The 22,007-nt window shown below is 39.7% G+C and overlaps 1 protein-coding gene and 1 long non-coding RNA gene across 5 annotated transcripts in view; both read right to left on the reverse strand.

The window, feature by feature from the left end:
- Positions 1-715: 715 nt before the first annotated feature.
- Positions 716-22,007, reverse strand: part of LOC105417228 (transcription initiation factor TFIID subunit 4-like) — a 78,618-nt gene continuing 57,326 nt past the window's right edge. The window contains exon 15 of one of the 3 annotated variants that reach the window (XM_029846206.1): positions 716-2,885. In XM_029846206.1, the coding sequence (XP_029702066.1) occupies positions 2,712-2,885 (174 nt within the window). In that variant the 3' untranslated portion in view covers positions 716-2,711. The other 2 variants (XM_029846210.1, XM_029846208.1) reach the window with 2 other exon arrangements.
- On the reverse strand, positions 12,520-21,083 carry LOC115252026 (uncharacterized). 2 transcript variants are annotated; one of them, XR_003890474.1, is made up of 3 exons: positions 20,147-21,083; positions 19,325-20,067; positions 12,520-19,233 (listed from the first exon to the last, which is right to left on the reverse strand). It is a non-coding gene; the product is annotated as an uncharacterized lncRNA (long non-coding RNA). The 2 variants fall into 2 exon arrangements; XR_003890473.1 differs by having other exon boundaries at positions 19,325-20,074.

Consider the following 22,007-nt stretch of genomic DNA (forward strand, 5'->3'; position numbering starts at 1 on the left):
TTAAAACAATTGCAGTGTTGTATTAAAGGGCATGTGTTCATTTACAATGTCTCCATTTGACTTTTCTTGCATACTTGAGATAATAAAAGGATGTATTGTAGATCTGGTGTGTCTTGTTCTTCCTTCTCAGTCCCACTTTAAGAACTCATCAATTATGGTAGTTAAGAACTGTTAAACAGCTTCGTGTTTGTGTGCGACAGGGTGCACATCACTTCAGCACAGATGACAATCTCTCTGGCCTTTAACTGAACTGGTTAATTTCCCCAAGCTTTGATTCAAGGTGAAGTTTACAGCTCTAGAGGGACCGGAGACTGGGCTGAGATCTTGCAAAAACCAATATGCTCCTAAACCCCAATATTTTACACACAGTTAAATAGTTTGATCTTTAAAAAAAAATGCTGTTCCTTAATTAGCAGCAGAAACCTGGGGGTACTTTCCTTAGTTGAACAGCGACGCTCAACTAGCATGTGCAGTGTTAGAAATGGAAATGAAGCCAGCAGAATTATTGGTTGATTTTGGTAAAATTGTCTTGCAAAAAAAAAACCCACAACAGCTTTTCAAGTGTGAAGAATCAGAGGAGAAAAATATATTTCTCAGATATGTACTTTAAGAGCCAAATAGAATTGTTTTAGCTCCCATTCTGCCTCCAACATTTGCCAAAGATCATGATCTTGAGCGTACATGAGTCCATTAAAACCATGTGCAAATCTATCAGTAGTGTCTGCTCTGTTTAGTAAACAGCTTATTTATTCCTTTACAAAATAGGTACAAATACATGAGTATTGTTCTTTTCACACAAACAGGAAAATTTAAAGATATGTACAAGAGTTTACCAAAAATAACGTGGTTCTAATAAACACATAGTTTTGTAAACAGTATTTACAAATCCTCTTGTCACTGAAATGTTCCTTTCTCGATTTCTTTTCAAGCTGGAATATTGTCCTAATATTTTAGCTAAAAAGCTGAAGTAGTTGTAGTCATATTTTAGCATTTTTTTGTCAAACAAGTAGAAATATCCTGTGAAACCACAAGAAACCATAAAAATCACCAATAAAAACTTCACAAATCCTCATTGTTGTGCTTACCTTTACAATGTAATTTTTTGGAGATAAGAGCTATGAAAAACTGTTAAGCCTAAAAAAAAAAGATAATTCTCCTTTGAAGGAAATACTGTATATGATGTAGAGAGTTTCCTTGCTATAATACAGAGACAACTATAAGTTGTCGGGTAAAATTGAATAGAAAAAAGTGCTGTCAAAATGTAAAATGCACAACAATTGTTCAAAACTGATATTTAAATAAATGCCATTATGACAAGAAAATCTGCATAGAGGCCAAGATATTTAGTTAAATAGAAAAACAAAACAAAGAATCTTACATCAAACATCAGAGTTGATTAAAAAAAACATGAAAAGCAAGTGCATCATCCCATTCATCTCTTCGAGAATTAACACGTGAGGAACAAAGACAAGATTAGACTGTTAGAATGAGATCAACTACCTTGTCTTACAATTTAAGCATTAACAGAGACATTTAGACAATTCAACATGCACATGCTGTTGCAACTGTGCACTCAATTGTGTTTTAGTCAATCATTGTGTTTTGGGGGGCTGATGGAAACATAATAACACTGGGGAACAATTTTTATGCTGATTAAAACTTAAATCAGCATGCTGAATCCAAAATTGCAGTCAGTCTTTTTTTCCTAGCACATCACATTTTTCTCCCCATCTTCCCCTCCAGATTAGCCAAATCTCACTGATTAGCTGTAGTGAGACTTTCCAGGCAAATACGAGTGGACTCATCTCCTGCTACTTGGCCACTTGTTGGTTCATTCACAATTGAGACCGTGCAGTGAACTATAGGGGATCCTGTAGTTCAAAAACTTGACACAATAGAGAAAAACAGATCAGTTCTGGAATAGGAAAAATGAGTTAAAAACAGCTGTCAGACCTAACTCAACAACGATGATGATGATGATGATGATGATGATAATAATAATAATAATAATAATAATAATAATAATAATAATAATAATAATAATAATAATAATAATAACAACACCACCCTCGTTCAACAGGTGAACAGAATAAACTGACGTCAAGCACATGGTTTTACTGATCACTAGTTAACATATACAGACACATGGGCATACTCTTTCTTGCAAAACGTACATGTAAAAAAAACATACATGCTTGCAAAATAACTCAAAAAGAACTATTTACACAGACTTAAAAGACACTGGATTATTTAGAATCTTAATGCTTTTAAATAGTGCACAGAAATCATTTTCTGGATTAATGGAGTTAGTTTTAACTGCATTCATTAAATAATGTTCATTGCTGGAGTAATCCTTACTTTTACTTTTGGATACACTAAAAAGCCAATGAATAATTTAATAGCATGCTGAGGGTCAAGCTCTGAATCAAATTGTTAAAACAAAGGCTGCTTTGTTGCTTAAACACACAAAGAATTCCTTAAACCACAAAGAATTCCATATGACCTTTAAAGCGAACATGTAAACACACACAGGGAACCTAAATGAAGTTTTAGTTGTATATGCTTTTCTCTCTCGTCAATAAAAGCTACATCAAACGTCACTACAGTACTTATGGAGACGCAGAGCTGAAACATTAAGACCTGATCTGAAGGCACGTGGCTGGGAATGAGGAGGAGGAGGTGTTTGAGGTGGGCGCTGAGCAGACCAGAGGCTACTTAAGCAGGGCACGGTAAAGGAGTAGGGAGTGGGCGGTTTCTCTCTCCTGCTCCATGTAGAAAATTAAGTCCCTGAGGTTGACGCGAGTGATGCGCTGCCGTGTGTACTGTCGAGACGATGTCGACAGGCTTGAGGAGCTGGCCAGGGTGGTGGCCATGCTACCCGAAACCTGAGAACACAGTAGAAGGCAAAAGGTCAGGTGATGAATATCATGTTAACATCTCACTATGTAACATTTAGCAATTATATTGCTCAGAGGTCATAGGCAGGCAGGTTGTTATTGTGCCGATTCAACCACCTGGTTAACTATTCAACAGGTTCCCTTTATTAACCGATTGAATTGTGCATAATTTTATTTATGTAATCAGCCATACAGTTTCCTGCTAAATGTGCGATGCTATAAATGAAACTGTCACAATAAAAGGACTGCCTTCACCTCTGCCTAGTGCTCTAATGTGGTATTGTAAGTAAACTAGACATTTCACAACATTAAGAAGCCGGGTTTGCAGATTTCTGTGGTAGAAGAACAACTAATTGGAAAAATTATTATTTGGACTGAGTATAAGTCATCATTGCGTGAATTTCTATCCAGTTCAGGTACTTTTTAGATATTAATTGCTTTTCTCATGTAAATTTCACTTTTGGGGTTGTGGACACAGTAGGGCCGATAAGCAGATGGACACCTTCAGAGCACCGTCAAGGTACCGAACCTTCAAATGCTCACATAGGGCCCTGGATGAGCTGGGCACTCATTCAGGAGTGGACCTGCCTTCACTCATATGTAGCTAGGATAGACTCCAGCACCGTTCCTGTGACCCCGAAAGGGATAAAGGTTAAGAAAAAGAAAAAGAAAGAACAGAAATTTCCCTTTCAATATGTGAATGCACAATAGATAAGAGGTTGAGCTACAGGGAATCACATGGCAGCACATTCATGTACACTCGGGCATATATTACTGCAATTACTTAAATGTGGACTTACTGTATCACTTATCATTGGATAAGTGAAGGATTATTACATTTCTTGGTAAGTCCCTATTATTATTATTTGCAAACAATCTGTTTGGGAATAAATGCGATAAACCAAGAGAGAATAGTTCAGTGTTATTATTTTCATTTTTTTCATCAGCCACTGGTTTAGTGACCTTCAGAAACACATAGATGCTTCTGGAAAAAGTACTCGATTAAATACACTAAAATAGCTCAAAAAGAAACGACTGTAGCCTTAAATCCCTTCAAACATCTACGAGGTCAGAATCTAACATGTCAGCATTTTAAAAAGCAAAGGGTTTGGTGTCAAATGTACAGCATCTTTTAAACTCATGATTGATTCGTGGTGTAAAGTTGTGCATATCTTCAGCTACGATTTGTATTTTTTGTAGTCAGAGTGAGGGAAAAAAAATCCATAGGGTAAAACCAATGTTCTGACACTGCAGGAAATGCATAAGAGATCTTTACATCATTCTGGTTCCGAACAGTTTTTCCCTTCTAAACGAACAGTGCTGCTGGCATAGACGAGCGCTGACGTCTCACTGCGAAACGAAGCCACTTTTTGTATATATTTGCTAGAAAAAAGGATAACAATAATAATAACAGAAAAAAAACAGGAGTGTATACAGATGCTGATACAAATCAAGAGATGCATTTACAGTTGGAAATGGGAAACAATGTCCGTCAGAGAGAGGGAAGACAGACATCTTAGGCAGGAACACCCTCTCACAATTACATTGATTGCACCACTCTGTAAACACACAGTACAGACAGGACCTAATTGCAAACATATGATGGGTATGAATTTACAAGAACCAAACAAAAATCCCTTCACCTCCCACCCCCTCTTACTTGCCTTTGTGTACACTGTATGATGGGGCTTTGTCTCAGATTTCTCTCAGTACACTCTCTGACCCTGTGGAGGATGAATATGGGTAGCAGCGGCACACGTACCATCAATTTAATCTATCCACATTCACCATGTCACAGCGGATGATATTACACTGAATTACTGAGAAGCATTTATAACCATCAGCATTAACATGGAAACCAGCTGCAAGATAAGTCAGTGTCACCAAAGCAGCTCGAACCAGTCAGGACGTGGGTTCTTTTGGGGTGGTGAAAACTCTTTTTTCATGCATGATGTATTGCATCCCATGAATGTTTGGTTAGATTGGAATCTTGAGAACTGAAAGCCAGATCAATGCCATGGGCATGCCATGTTCCTCAAGCCATCACTAATGTTTTTGTGACCTATCTGGAAAAATTCCTTTCCCTGGAAAAGATGTTTTGGTGGGTGGTGAAGTAACATTCATGTGAATGTCAGTTTCTGAGCAAACTGCTGCACTTTAACAACCTTGTTAATGTTAGTCATTTTTCAGTGGTTTTAATGGTGTGGTTGAGCTGTTTTTTGACTTTTATAACTTTAGCAAGCTACAGTAAACCCTACCTAAAGCAATGCGGATAATAAAATGACATTTTGCATTTACAAATAAAACAGAAAATAGCAACAGTTCAAGATAACTTTCAAACGTCAGGAACCACTTGCTGTCTTTGACAGATTGATCACATAACTCTTCAAGTAGAATTGTAGGTTTTGAGTGGGTCTGTTAATATACTACTACATAATAATACAACAAGATCGTTACAAGTTTATGTAAATTGTTATCCACTTGAATAAAGTACTGCAGAGCAACACTAAATGCATCTTAGATGTATATTACAGCACAGGGTTGTGTGTTCACCTGAACACCTCACTCTAATCTACCATCGATTCAATTTCAGTTTAAAGAGTTTAAAAGAAGCACCAAAAAAAAACCAACATTCACCATGATGAATAAAATGTAATGGTTTTCTTATTGAATTTTGAAGGGACTACAACATTAGCAACATCAGTAAAGAGGACAATCTGATGTCTGTTGTCTGACTCTGTCTGCTAGACACCTCTTGCCAGTCTGCTTTCTGATGATGTACTGACCAGTACATCAACATAATAGTGATCTCAGTCCTCTTTAGATCAATTGAGGCTGACCTCATGTGAAGGATGGACTCGCCTACTGCCAGCCCAATTATTGCCACTCTCCATAGGCCTGGTGACAGTGCCACAGATTTGACTAATCAAAGCCACCCATCCACCTGGATGGATGGACATGAGTGACCCACGGGCAGTTGGTGCCGCCGCAGCACCATAGCACAGGTGGTCTGTGATGAGCAAAAGGAAGACAGCAAAGACAGTCAAATATTACCCAGATTGCTTCATTCCCTACAGGGACAGGACAAGCTTAAAGGGACAATAAGCCAAAAATCCTTCATTGCTAGGTCCTCTTGGCCTGTAGACCAAAACAAAGTGCGTCAAGAGTTACACCTCCCTCTACCTCTGCCTTCCGTCCCCACCCCCTCAAGAACACAATTCCAACATTTTGTGGAACATGTCGAGTACTCAGTAAGTAACATATGACATTATTTTCTTTAGAGGCAATTTCAGCTCCCTATCATCTTCAGGCAAACATTTCTTTCTGCTATCTGCCGTTTCGCTTTGAAAATACTCAGAAGAATGTACATGAAGGTGAGGCCAGCCCGGCTTGTAAATAAAGAGCTGGAGATGAACACTACACCTTTAAATCTCCAAGTAGCAATTTTTTAAATTCCTTCTATCTAAAATGATGACTTTCACTTATTGCCCCTTTAAGTAATACAAATTGAGGATAAAAGTAATCATTTGTCAAGGAATTCACTCAAAGCAGCCTCTCCTCCCACCCCTGTTGTATGTGTGCCCCCTGTGCGCCAGCAGGCATGGTCCTGTTGTCATTGGTATCTATGGAGATTGAAAACTACTGCCAGTACATGCAGGAAAGACCCAACACAAAACAAAGCAGATGGTGGAGTGCCTCTTATAAAGGAAAGCGAGACATCATTCACGTGGTACTTGTCATTAGTAATTACACAGCAGTTGTGCATGTAAAACTGAATGAAAAACGAGGTGGGAAGGTCGCAGAAGGTGAATGGACAAATTGAGATGAGAAAAAAGATGCGAGTAGAGGTGGAAAAGCAGAAGAAGGTAAACTTAAATCCTCAAAATTACCCTGGTCAATAAAAGATCCACGATGCAAAAAACAACATCTGTCATTTTATCTGCAGTGGGCGCTTGAAGGCATTATGTCACACAACATATCCGTCGTTCAGAGTGCATGCAGATACTTCGATACATCTCTTTAGACATTTGACCTGTTTGGAGAGCAGGATGGAAGAGAAAATGGTGGGAAGCAGATGAGAAGGAAGGATAGCTGGCAATAAAGTCTTTTTTTGATTTCTCTGGTTTTTATCCACAGTGTTGACATACATGACAGTGTAATGGGCTGCAGCTATTGTTTTACACCATTTCACTCTTTTACAGTTTCGCGCACATGTTCATAGACACAAATTCAGAGGAAAAAGTCCAAGTGTGCAGGCAAGTAGTAAATGAATACAAGTACTAAAAAGGAGAGTCTTAAGGGGAAAACCATAGGAAAAGGAAAAAAGAAAATACTCCCTTTCTGACACAAAAACACATAGAATAATTCTGTGGAAATTTAAATACCAGTAGTATGAACCTTGGTTCACATGAGATGTACAAAAAATTAGAGACAGGCTTCAGCAGTACTGAATGCAACTTTGAAATGGATGGAAATAAATGGGATATAGAGACTATTAAAAAATGGAATTTGTTTGAGCATTTACCAAAATATGCTTATTTGTGTTTATTTTAATAACGCACGTCATGGTTGTAAAAGGTGAATGGAGGCAGCAGAAGCACTCTGAATAGTCACAACTTTGTGCTGATGGAATGGCCCGACCTACTTTGTGTGGATTCCTCATTTAGTTCACCAATAACCTGTCAGTATCATTAAAGTTAAAGAGTGCTAAAAATAATTCAAATTCCTAAATTTACTTTGGATGAAAAATATCTGTACATGGCAGCCTCTCTCAGTCTCATAATCCAGTTGTGCTATGTGCTAAGTTTCTGGAGGAATTTGCATTCAGTTCTTTATTGTCTCTGAAGGGGAATGGGTAAGGTTCTTGCTGATTTAGGGGGTTCGAACCATGTGCAGCAACTGGGTCTTGATACCAGCGCATATTGGATTTGGCCCAGGTCACACCTCGGGGTATTGGGTTAATAGCACACTTCGCCAGGCACACACAGCAACTCTGGCCCTGCACTGGCCAACCTGCTATCTCAGCATTCCACTTCCAGCAGGACACACACACACAGACACACAAGTATTGTTCATAGCAGTTTGTAATGGCCAACATGCTAACACGGTGCTGTGTTAACGAAAACTGGCAAGCAAACATTGCTCAGCATTCACGTCTTAGGATAAGATTAGCCCCATGTTGGTAGAGGAACAGATAAGCTTGTGTTGTTACTACTTTGATGCTGAAAGATCTCCAAAAGTCTGATGCTTATGCTTGAGGCAAGGATGACATATATAGCACAACAGAGACAGACTGTTGACAAGCTGAACAAAGAAATGGAGCAAAAGCTGATTGAGGTGGTGTTTTTTTTAATCCTGTGTGGAAATTAACACCATTGAGCCAAATATTATTGAAGATTGCGTGTGATACAGAGAGCAAGGCATTATTACACGATTCCTTTGGTTCCGTGCTGGAGAAATGAATATTTAAAACAGATTGCACATGCCCATTTACTCTTAATGGACGTCTGCTCTTCAGTGATGAGCTGAAAGGTGGACCAGCTAAAGAACTGGCTCGTGGTAACACTGACTCACTCGCTCAAGAAATGCCTGGCTGACTATGTGCTAGAAAGCAAAACTTTCCCACATGTTCTCCTCCACGCCACATTTCGACTGGGGAACGCTCTCTCATCCTCTCAAAATGTTTACAGTGTGGTGCCCAGCCGTGGGAGTACAACCCTGCTTCACTTCTACACTGGGCCAGAAACGCCTCTTCGACGGCCGCCATTAATCAGCGGCAGAGACTTTCTCTCTCGCTTTCTTTCCTCTCCTTTTTCTCGCTCTTCTACGCCCACAGACATGCTGGATGAGGCCATTCTGAAAGAGTTAACAGATGTCGGCTGATTCGCCCCAGGCTTTCTGACATCGCCCAACTGATGTATTTGATGTGGAGTTTATTCAGCTCTAATAAACGTATAAAGAATTAGAATAATAATACACAGATGTACGGAGCCAGATTATATGCTGGGGCCTCTCTTTGATGAAGACAAGACAGCCTAGATTAACAGAACCAGGAAAAGGATGAAAAGGATTTTAGATTTAGCCCTTGGATAATCAGAGCGGTCAGTATGGACTAGTAATACAGCTGTATCTTCAAGCACTAACACAGGTGGCCCTTGTTCTAATTTTCAAATGTACGAAATTTCTGTTCTACGAAAAGTATGAAGGATGAGCAGCCATTTTCACCTTTGCCTTTTGGGGAACACCCCCCCCCCCAAACAAAACAACACATGTGCCACATCAACAAAACATAATACAACACATGTTGGCACATGAGGCATTTTCTTAAATCCTCTCTGATACATGGCCACCAGCATGGCCCTGCACAAGGTTTGATCCTGTTAAAAGTTTTTCCTTGCAACTGTTGCATAATGCGGGCCAGGTCCTGGTTTTCGGTGTGGACCCTAGGGACAAAAATAAAGATTAATTGAACTGAATTAAATTGAATTGAATTGAAATTAATTGAATCGCATTGAATTGAATACGGCACGTGCACTTTTGCTAATTTGCCATTTTGGGTGGAACAGAAAGGAAAAAGGTGAGACAGAAAGGGAAACAACTGAGGTCTAGCATTTTGATCATAAAGAACAACAAATCTCAAAAATGGCCAGTTGCAGCGCATCTTAATGCCCACATAAACCATAAAAACAGCTCCACAGCTCCACGGCAATGCATTGCAACTGTGCAGAATTTCAGTCAAGGAGAAAGAAGGCAAAAAAACACCTTATTACTTCTAACTCCTGCAAGCCATTTTGGTCTCCAAAGGTTTTAGAGCGCCGCAGGCCATGTGTCTGCAGTGTTTCGGGAAATGACTTGCCTTCGCACGAACACTGCTATGTTCTGCAGCACTGCTGCCCCCAGCATCCCCGCTCAATTTCTGTTTAACCCCTTCCTGCCTTCCCTTGTTCTGACTCCCTGCAACTGAGAGCTTACACCCAGCACAATACTGTCACGTTGTTCAGTCTCCTACAGAGTAAAGCATATCAAACCTTTTTTTTCCTGCAAGTGACCACATTATATGCATGTCAAATTTGGAAACATATGCATATGACAGCTTTTAACAAACGCGGTGATAAACAATGGGAAAAGAAAGATACAGAAAAAAAACCCTCTTCACCATTCCACTTGGTCTAATACAATATGCGACACAGTTTGCACTTGAGTGTGTATCAACGGTGGATTAAATCTGCAAACTCGTTGACACAACACATAATTAAAACATCTTGCTCGAGGTCAGGAATTTTCTAATTAGTAGTGTACTGACAAAGCTGCAATTCCATCGCCCAGAGTTTTAAAGTCCACAGGTTACAGCTAAGATGAAAGCTGACCTTGGAGCACAATTCTGCAGGGCTGCTCATAAGATTCCTCTGAAGACAGTCACAGGGTCACCAAGCTAAACACTGTGCAGCACCCGGAACCATGCTTCCAAACAAAGAACTTCAAACTTTCCTGCCTGGAAACACAAGCAGCCCACCCCACCCCACCTCTACCAACCCACCCACCCTCTTGCTTTCTTTTCAATGTGAGTGAAACAAAAGATTGCGTAAATGCAACCAAATGTAGAAAACATAACATGTTTTAATCCATTTAATTAAAATGCACAGTCTGAAAAGCAATTTGTTAAATATTATTAAAGCTTTATGAGCTGAATTTTTGTAGCTTGACAGCATCATAAAGAGAGGTGTAGTAACTGAACTTAACATAAACTGCCCATTCCGATTCAATTCAACAAAGTGTTAAATTCATCGACCTTTTTTTCCTCACCAACTTTGTAGTGAGCAAAAGCAGCAGACAACACTAACAACTTCTAAAAGGATAACCTGGACAATTAATGCAGGCCAAGTATCTTTGGCTACATAAAGTATCTGAAGCAGAACTTTTACAACATTAAAAATTTAAGGCGTTTCATATATAAAATGAACCCAATTAGAGTTAAAACAGGAGAAGTGTAATGAGTCTCAAGTCAGAATGCTTGTCTTCAGAACTACTCGCTAATGAGCCCTTGTTGGTTTTGCAGACTTTACTTTCAATGGTGTGGCACTGTCATTTCTGCTGGGTTTTAATTTTTAATTCAAGTTGAATGAGAGGGTGGTGACTGAGTTAATAATCAAGGCACTGGGGTGTTTTGCAGCCGATGGATAGCTGGGAGAAGTTGCCAAATGAGGCTTGTGGTCGACCCTTTGATGTCTATGTAAAATGATCCAAATAAGCTCCAGTTAACAAAAGTGCATCTGTTCAGAATGAGATTGAACGTAAATGACCACACTAAGGGGAACACATCCAGCAAATGGCCCTAGTGGGGGCAAAAGGGGGGCTGATTGAACAATAGCGTGGCATTGAATAATGAAGGTGACAACTGACTTGAGAATGAGATGGGAGTGCAAAAGGGAGCATGGCACTTCCTGCCACTTTACAGACACAAGCTGTATGCTGAGCTGTCAGTCTTTGCATAAATCCTCACATGAGCAGTAAGACATTTTACTTACAAGAAAAGAAACACACCAAGGGGCCACAGCAGATATGCAGATGGGAGAGATTAGAAGGCACATTTTCGGCAGAGGTTCAAACTATGAAATGGTCCTTGATCTCAAACTGACATAAATGGGGCCATTTTTGACATCATTTAGCCATTACAGGCAGTGTGGCTGTCACTGGTCCCCATGCACTTGATGTGATGGCTGCTAAGTGTGAGAGACAAGAACCAGGCTGTCTGAAGAGCAGGTCTGATTAAAATCCTGGCGCTTGTGGGAAGCAGTTTCCTGTTTTATATGGATGGCCCAGAAAAACAAAGGAATTCTTAACAGATTTTCAAAACAGTGTCTCTGAATCCCTCTGACATTGTTACTTTCTCCCATCCAAGACACCAGGCTGAGAGGCACATTTTCAGAGCCGTACAGATATGACAACAGCCTTTACCAGCCTTTACCAGTGTTACAATTTCTAATTGTCCCGATTAGCATGAGACAGAAATTTGACAATTTGTGGTTGGTTGTCAAGGTGGCCTGCGGGGTAACAATGAGAAGAAGCCCTCTAAAAATCCGACTCATTAAAGTTTTACTGTAACTCTCCTGAAGGCCTTGTTCATCCCATCAGGTTCATCTTCCATACACCCCGAAGGCTTCCTTCCTACCTGCACAGCATTTTGGCAACTGGCTTTGTTTGCTGCCTACAATGTCATCATTTCCAGGCAGCTGTGTGTATAACGCTTATCTACATATTGACTTGGTTTAAATCCACACACTTGTCAGACATAATAATTACACATCTTTTACAAGGAAAAACTCCATTCTTCCTGCACCTGAGGCGGGCAGCCACAGGAGTTGCCCATCGGCGCCCAGCAAACACACCTCCGGCGCCGCCTGGTATCCTAACAGATTCAGCACATAGTTACTGCCATTGCGTTCTGCAGTGCAATGGCAGCTTTCTGTTGGCGAATGGAAAGCGCCATCATAAGGACTCTTGCCTGTGTTTGTGGCATATTGTAGAAACAAAACCATTTAGATATAATTTGGAAACGTCAACACACGACAACACTCGGTCTGACAACAAAAGTCTTGTTTACCTTTGTAAGTCAGAACACACACACACACACACACACACACACACACACACACACACACACACACTAATATGCTTTCATAGACAAATACACAAAAAAAGTATTGGCATGGTGATACAGACCAGCCTAGGAGGTATGTTTACATTTTGTGTCTCTTTGGACTTTACTGTACGTGTATGTATAAAAGATTTTCCAAAAGGCCATGCAGGTCTCTTTTCAAGCCAAACCTCTTCTGCTCAGGCAATCAGAAGTGACTTGGGTGACAGAAGCCATATGCAGCAATTTACAACTCTTCCAAAAGTTCTATCAGTGGAGGTTGTTCATTAGATGAGCACGTACATAATTTATGGAATCTAAAAAATACATGTGATCGTAAATCAAAAATGGAAATGAAAAGAGACTGAGGTTTTCTGGCATTGCCAAATCCTTGTTTTGGGAAAAGCTAACAGAATTCAGATGTTGTGAGAGTGGCCTTTCAAACACAGCCAACCACAGCTGCGTCTTTGAGGGCAGAAAGAGACAGACCTGGTGACACACAACAGTCATATCAAATGTAACCTACTATATATTTTCTTTACAATAAAATCAGTAATATTTGGCATCTACACAGAGTGGCTCCATTACGAAAACTCAGGTATCCTGAAAAAAATTCTTCAGGTAAGCTTCAGGTAGGTGCCAGAACACCTTCAGAGCACTGCCGAGGTTCCCTCGAGTAAGGTACCAAACCCAAAAATGCTCACATAAGGCCCGAACTGGCGACTCATTCAGGGGTGGACCCTGCCTTCCCCCTTATGTGCACACTCCCTGTGATCCCCGAAAGGAATAAAGGGGTCAAGAAGACAAAGGTAAGCTTCTGCTCTTTATTAGAATGCCAGCACAAGGACAACAGCCAATTCAGTGAGTCATTTGGTGCCAGTGATATTCATGGGCACAGTGATGCCTGGATTCAAATGAGAATTACTATAAAAAAATAAAAATCCAAAATTCACAGTTAATTGGCCTCCCTAATTAGCACAAGATGTTTAATTCCCATTGCTTTCAGCATACTAAATGTGTTAAAGTAAATGGAGAACATTCCCTTTACTTTGATGATAAAGGCTTCTTGTACAAGCCCAACTACACTGTACATTGCACAACCAATGATCGATTCTACATCTTAATTAGGAAAACTACAAACAAGCGTGTGGAGTTAATGAAGTGTGTACTTTGTCAAACAGCTGGCTGATCGTATTTATTGAGATATATTTTTAATGTAATGATCTGGGCAATTAACTGTAGACCTTTCTCTAACCTTCAAATGACAAGAATTGGAAGGGATGCAAGCAATAAGGCCAAAGGACCTAATGAAAAACAGTTGACATATATTTATCATGTCATAACTGATGGAAGAGGCAACACAGGGTCAGGAAGCTATGTCCATCAGGGACTGAGTTCATATCACATTTAACTCCTACATACACTCTAATCTCAGTCACTTATAGCTGCTGCATTACACTGTTCTGGTGTTGTAATAGGACATGTTTCAGGGCCCCTCTGCTCATCTGGGATCCTCATTCCAGTTAATGATCTGAGATGTTCCACAAAAACAATACAGAAAAATAACAAACACGATCTAAAAGTGGGTGCAGTCTTTATTATCAGTGCCTTTTCCTGGCCATTTATTTCTAACTTTTTTTCCCCCTAATTTGGTCAAATGGAAAGCAGCGAATAGCGAGAAAAAAAAATTAAGCCGAGCCGAAAAGTGCGACTTGGATTTAATATTTTATAATTGCCAAGGGACATTCTAAGATCAATGAATTTTTGCCCGGGACACACATCAGAAAGAGATGTACTTCAGTCTTTTTAGGGAACATTGGTCTATTTAATTCCAGTGTCTGATGCATGTGAAATATGCCTTCCATGGCCTCCTTTTTCATCCCCAGGCACTGCTGCAGGCAGACATTACCGCTTTTAATGGGCCGCCATGAGAAGAGGCAAGTCAGCCAATAACCCATCCTCATTAATGGATCTCTCTTGTTTATTCTCTTTTACCATTTTCTAAAGCTAATTTTAGATGTTCTGTTTTTCTCTGTTTAAAGACAAAATAGAGGACAGTGTATCACAGAAGTATTTTAGCGCAAGACAATAAAAAGAACCCTCAATTATTTAAGCTGTTTATCTGTTGAGCTACTATAAGTAGCTGGTAGATGGTCAAGGTTAGGAAAGGGAGGGCAAGTGTAATGGGAATGCTAAACACAGGCTCTATTGCGGTTCTTCTTTTAACCTAACAGTGATTTTTTTAAGTGTTTCCTGACCCAGTTGGAGGGTCTACGGAACCAGGGTGACAGATTGTACTACTATTGAAATGGGTCATTTAGCGAGACAGTAAGACAATATGTGTTTACTTCTTCCAACTCCTTTTTTAACATGTAGATCCACTTGCATAAAAAAAGTAAGTGGAACCATTTGATTTGTCTTTTAATGTATTGGTTATTTTTCAAAGTTCATTTTATTATGCAGCAGACTAATTAAAGAGCCCTACTGAACAGGTTTTTTTGGTGGTGAAAATCATAGAAAACTGGTCAACAGCTAGTGGTTATTGATCTCAACTGAGATTAGATCATGATTTGCTTTAATAATTTTAAATGTGATTTACACAAAAACACTATAAGAAGAGTCTGTAATTCTAAACAGCTGTAATTCTAAAAGTCTAAAAAAAATTGACTTCTAAAAAGTGCAGTAACGATAAATAACAGTAACATCTTGTCAAAAATTTCATTGATATGACTCAAAAGATAAAAATGAAGGATTTAAGGAGGTGAATGCATATTGCTGCCACAGTACAGTTAAATTCTCAGCTTTATGTTATATATATGCGTGTCTAGAGTCAGATTCATCTAATTGTTATAAACACAAGGACCATTTAATGTCAGTCCTCTTTAGTGTGCTCACACTTTGGTTTTTGAGTGATTTCTGGAATACCTTTTTGCTTTTGATTGTTTAAGGTTGGCAGGTAAAAAATTCTAGTGTGAATAGGTTCTACAGATATCAGAGTTCTTACGTTTATGGTGTTTCAGTTTTGGTAGTACTAAATAATCCATACTAATCCGGCTAATTTGGTGATTGTGAGTTGAACCTTCTATCCTGCTATGTCCAGTTAATTAAAGCTCATGTTCACTTATTGTTCCGTTCATCTTCTGATGTTCATGTTATCACAGGCGATGAAAGAAGTGGCCTAAACCACAGTTGCATGAAAACACACCTTAACACCTAGTAACCAACTGTCCATTATCACCAATTCCTGAAAGTTGTATTATTATTTGTTACAACAGAGTTATTTTGCTAACAGACAAACTCTGACTCTTGCATAAGCTCCATGGCGGAGGTAATAAAAAAAAACACACACACAGACACATACACAAAAAACAAGATACTCAAAGACATGAGAGTTGCTGAAGTGATGCTTAACAGACAGAACTCTCCAGGGCTCTACTGATCTGTATCACAGGCTCGGAGTTGACAACTTGATTAGCGGTGCCGCATAGTAAAACTCACAAGTCGTTCAAAATACAATCATATGTTCAGATTTGAATTTAGCAGCCTATAGTTTCCATCTCCTCCAGGATCAAGAAGCAACTTTAGAATGGCGATGCAGGGACTGAGGGATATTCTCTCAATCCATATGAGTAGTGAAGGCGTAGGATGAGGCGAGTGGGCGCGCACACTGCAATATCACGCAGCATGGGGCCCAGGAAGTTAGGCTGTCCCCATGTCCCTGGCCAGCAGGCTAGCTAGAGAGGCAGCCATTATCGCCTCGCCTCCATACAAGTGAGGCAATTATATCAAGATTAACAAGGGAGGTAATTAATTTCTTTCAGATGGGTATCTTCATGTGCCCGGGGCTTAACTTTGTTGTCAAAACTGTATATCTAACCATTATTTAAGGGCAAAGTTTTGGAGCCAATTTTTTTGGGGGAAAGGAGGCTGTGTTGGATTTCTTATCTAAATAGAAAGATTACACTGTTTGTGTGTTTATGTGCATAAATACTGTAAACATAATGTTTTTTCTTTTTTGTTCATGATGGTGATGATGAAGATGGTGATGACGACTGTCTGAGTTTTTTTTAATGAGTGATTTAGTAATGTGACAATGTTTTCTTTTTTCCAACACTAAAAATAACTAATAATCTCCGTCAGCTTGTAACTGAGAGTCCCTGTGCAGATATCAAGGTCATTTGAGTTATTAAGTCATAAAGCAATGCACAAATAAAAACATCACTTTCAGATTGGAATTCAGAGCGAGGAAGGGTGCTTGTGTTTTAGTTTTCAGTCAAATTCTGCATCTGGGAGCAGAGTGATGAAATTACAAGACAGACTAGAAATGATTCCATAAGCTACTCCTGAATGTCAAAATTGTAAAATAACACATTTATCTACATGAAAATAGGTTCAAATAACATCAAATGCAAACAAAAGCATCCAAGCTGTTTTGAAATGTTATTGACTTTAGCCTAGATGAGATGCAGAGAATTTTATACGGAAGAAAATAACCTTTCTATTACTGGTCTACATATGTTACTAGATCTTTATTTGTATTGCTAATGTTTGTGCAATGAAGTTGAAATTAAGGTAACTTTTAACTTTTTAGAACTGTTTTCTTTGTTGCAGAACTGCGCTTTGTTATCCTGCTTTAAGGCCATGTTACTTATGCAGCTGATGGCATGGAAATACATGATAGATAAACGTTTACTATTCCAATAGGAGGGCAGTAAACCAAGATGTGGCCTTTAATGAAAATGCAGGTAGTTAGTTGACCCAGGAGCTATTTGGTTTGCATCTAGATAGTTAAGTTTGCCATCACAAGGTGAGCTGATAGTGTAAGATTGGGTTTTTAAATACTTGATTGTGCATATTTTTATATATTGTCTATATTTTAGTGATGGAATAGTTGTCACAACAGCAGCATCCAGGTTTCTTCTATTTTTTTATGATCAACCATTAGGATCACCCCTCGGTTCTGTTAATTGTACATTAACTTTATTTACAGCTAGGCTACAATTTCACAGTAAATCTCACTTAGCATCGGTATATTGAAAAGCCACAGCTGTGAAAAAGAATGTGATAAAATTGCATTTTTCTATGTGATTAATTCACAAAAATGAACACAAAAATAACACATTGCACAAACTAATGGACATTACATATGTGAGATTTAACTTCAACTTTATTTTTCAGCTGAGTTTGAGATTTTGATTTGAATGCACCAAAAGATATCTGATTTGCTAGGCTATTAGAAAGAATTTTAATGCACATCATTAAAAGAACAATGCCTTAAAAATTCTCTTATTATTTCATGGAGAACATCTGTTTATAGACACTATGAGCATGACTCAAAGGATGCCATTCTGTTGCATCTGGCTCTCCAGATGTTTTTTTCTTGTTGCATGCAGGTCAATACTCTCATTGATCTTATGAATTACCTCCACATCAAGAAGGATTTACATCAGAGTTAAAGCAGGAATTCATGGGAGCCCAAGAATGAAACATTGTCCTCATGCTGGAGTGAAGACTTGCTTTGGTATTCAGTCCCAACTAAACCGTGCTGAGTAAAATGTTGGTCTTGTGCAAAGCAAAAGCTAAAATGTTCATGCACAAGGAATGCGATCATAAACTTACTTAGCTGGAAGCTAAGCCTTTGAGAACTTGTTTGTGTCTTGTTTTTACTCCTTTTTTAAAGCACCAACAATTAAGTACTGATTAATCATTATAAATACTTCAATGTCTTCACAATTACAGTCGAATGAAACAACAGATTCTCTGAGCTTCACTGCAGCCCACCATTATTTCAGCAGCTCTGGCAAATGAATGATAACGAATATAAAGTAATGATTGGTAGCATTCTACAGCATTACATTAAGATGTATAGTAGACAAGTGTTTTGCATTTTGGGGTCTGCAATAGGCCTTCAACAAGTGTTAAAAACTGATACTAAATAATGTTTTACTCTTGTGTGATCATGTCATTTTCAGACATGTGTGGTGACCCTCTTTTTAAATTTAATCAATATAGCGCAACAGTAGATGGAATTGGATTATACGTTCCAGCTGGTATATTATATATTCGCATAACTAAAGAAAAACAGAAATGAATTGTGTTATGCTAATGATATAGCTGTATTTTAAATACTTTAACCCGTGGTCCATAGTGCAATAACAACTGGTGGGTAGGTCTGTGCTTCGAATTGTATTGGGGAAGGGAAAGTTGGCAAAGTGCAATGTGTTTAAGCTCTAAGAACACATGGCGCCCTGCCAAAGAGACCATGTAACCGTTCGGAAGACTTAACTCTGTCTCCTTTGTGTCTTTGCTGGAAGTATAGATTTGCCTTAAGATGAAGAGTCAAACTAATATTATAATCTTCTTGACATTATGAAACCTATAGCAGTTTATCTTTGCCCTCTTTAATCATATTTATGTAGTATGTAGAGATGAAAAACCCACATGGGAATTCCCGGGCTTCATTACAGTCTGATAAAAAAAATGCTAATATCATTACTTCAAATAGTAATTCAACAGAAAGAAAGAAATATAAACAGTGGCTAATCGAGGGTTAATGTCAATGAACCCAGAGGATTTTAAGATGTCTTCACAAAAAGGAGCTGTGCATTTTAAGAAAGCTTAAATATCAAGGTCAGGTTAGCTGTCTTATCCACTAAAAATATTTATGCTTGGACAGGAACACTAGGGAATCAAGTAGTAGCCCTTGAACAAAAAAAGAATGGTCAAGGCAAATTGTTAGAAAGAAGATGAAAGAAAATTGAGAAGAGATGGGGAGGAGGAGTATGTAGCTTACCCAGAATACTGCCCCTTCTCCAATTGGCCTGTCTCCTTAACCAAACAGCCTGGTGGGTCCTAGTCCTCTGGGTTCCTACGCCCCCACCTCCAGCTAGGGAAGCTTTATTCTCTGCAAGTTTCCTGTTTGTCTGACTGAAGACCTGGTCATTTTAGTCCCAGGCATAACTCAGGGTAGCAATGCAGGAGGCAGAGTAAAAGGAGAGGAAGAGAAGGACAGAGGGGAGGTTGTCGGGGAGAGGGCGAAGGGAGACACTGAACACTCCCGAGTTGGGATTGATTTACTTCATTAACCAAGATTACAAGTTTAACTTACAAACCAGAGGTCAAAATTTCTCATTAACAAGGGGACCGGGGAGAACCTCAGGGCTTGGAGACCACTCTTATTACTGACTACACATTTCAATCTGTCTTTGATGTTCCATGTCTGCCTTTCTACCCCCTCTCTCCCCCTACTATTTTTTTGGCAGTGAGGTTGATTTTAATTGTAGCTATAGAACAGAGCATAGTTTGCCTGTAAGCCAGCCTCCACATCTGTAGTGAGTGCAGCTTTAGTGATATTGGGTGCAGTCCATAGCTTGGGGCTAATTTTAATGGTCCCCCCCTCCCCTTCTTCATTGGAGACTCAGATTGTTTTCCACGTGATTCTTGTTAATTTAGCTGGAGGAAAGGGCATCAGTTTTCCTTGTGCTGTTCCCCCTCTCTCCCCATGCCTCTCACTCTATTGCCTCACTCCTTTCTGATCTACAGCCTCAAAGAAAGAAGGTGAAATGAATTCAAATGGAAAAATAGACTGTGCTCACTTTTAAATTTGCTCGCCTACCCCTTGTCCCTCACATTGCGCCTGGTAGAGTTAGATATGAACAAGGCAGTGTGGTTTGACAAACCGAGGCAATCTGGCTGCTATTGTCACGTTTTACGTCAAACAAACAAAGCTTTTCCTTTGATGTGATAAATGGCCTCAGCAGCAGGTTGATGGCCAGGAGCCTGCAAATGTTTTGGGCTTTTTATAAAGCTCTGAGCATGTTTGACACTGCAGGACATTGTGTATTGAGTCACACTGCAGAAGCATCAATGCTAAACTTGAAGGTGGATGAGTAGCGGTTTCAAAGGCTGGCAGCATAGAAGCAATATGGTGTTGTCAAGGCACCAGAGAGTGATAACGTCACGCTACGCAAAAATCAATCAGCAAAGTGTGAGAGGGTGCACGTCATTTGAAATGTCTAATTGGACCAAATCGATGTGATAAAAAAATGCATATAAAACTATTATGATATATTATTATTATATTTGTCAGCCATTTTACTCAGTTATTGTTTCATCCCCGCACATTTATGATGAATGCCTTGGTAATTTTTAAAAGCATCTAACTCATCGTTGCTTTGCAACTTTTATAACTGCCCATAATCCTCTGAGGTAACTCACCCTTGACTTTTGTCGCAAACTTCAAAAGACTTGAGTGAATTGATTGGAGGATTAGAGCTATGGGAAGGTTACTATTCTGCTTGGGGCGGGGCAGGGGCTCGCGGTGTGCACGCCTGCATAGCCTCTGCCTTTGCAGTGACCCACTGCTGGGCCACAGCAGGTCGTCTTCAAGAAAAGCAACCAGCAGCTCCGGCCATTGGTTCCTCGGAGCTAATCCACCCTGCGGAGCCCTGTAAGGGCCCCTTTGTTCCCTCCTGCAGACTAGATCAAGCTGGAGACAGACACTCCAGCCTTGACTGGCTATCAATTTCACAGCCCATGGCGATCCACATCCAGGCTCAAGCCCGATCCTGGCCAAGCCAGCGTCAAATTAAAGCCGGGTGAAGAGGGCCAATGGGGATGGCACTAGCAGGAATGGATCAGAATGTGCCACCTGAATTCCGTAACAGACAGATTGCAATGAAAAAGAAGGGGAATGAGCATCAGGAATATGGAAGACGTAGAGGATTATTTCAGGAGCCCTGTCTCTTGGTTAACAGAGCAGGACCTGAACAAGACCATTATCTGGCTCCTAATTTGAGCTCTGGCACAGTAGTGAAGGGCTGCCTTTGTCTAGGATTAATGCGGAAAACTCAGGATGCGATGTCAGAGGGAAATAATCAGCATGGACCCTTCATAACGTTGGCTACTCACGCTCCTGGCCAGGGCCCCCCGGCTCATTTCTGTGGAGATGAAATCTATGACAAGCCCCTCAGTGAAGCTGAGAGCAGGCAACAGTCCAGTAACACCCACAGGCCTCCAGGCATCCTGTGACCCCCTTAGAAAAGTCACATTCACTTTGCTCTAGAGAAGGGAAAGAGAATGCTGCAGGCACTTCCAGCCCATGTGAAATGAAGAAATGTGAGAAGGTGAAAACGAAGTGAAAATAAGTTAAGATTCTTCCTCTGCCCCTTCGCAATTACTCCAGAAGCAGGGCATGCTGTGACTTCATTTTATCATGCCCCCTAATTTTGCAGAAATAGGACATTACAAAAAGCATAATGTATATTCATGTTTATGTTGTGTAACTACATTTGAGAATGCAGCTTCTTGAATGTAGCAGAAGGTCGTGAGCTAATACCCATCAGGGTAAAACATTCTGAAAGTGGTTGGCATTGCACTCAAGGACCAGAAGTAATGCTTTTATTTTGTTATTTATGCTTTTTCACTGGGTACATTACTATGCGCCTCTGCAGCATATTGCTGCTAAGCGAACAATG

Source organism: Takifugu rubripes, chromosome 13, assembly GCF_901000725.2.
Source record: "Takifugu rubripes chromosome 13, fTakRub1.2, whole genome shotgun sequence".
Classification (NCBI taxonomy): Eukaryota; Metazoa; Chordata; class Actinopteri; order Tetraodontiformes; family Tetraodontidae; genus Takifugu; species Takifugu rubripes.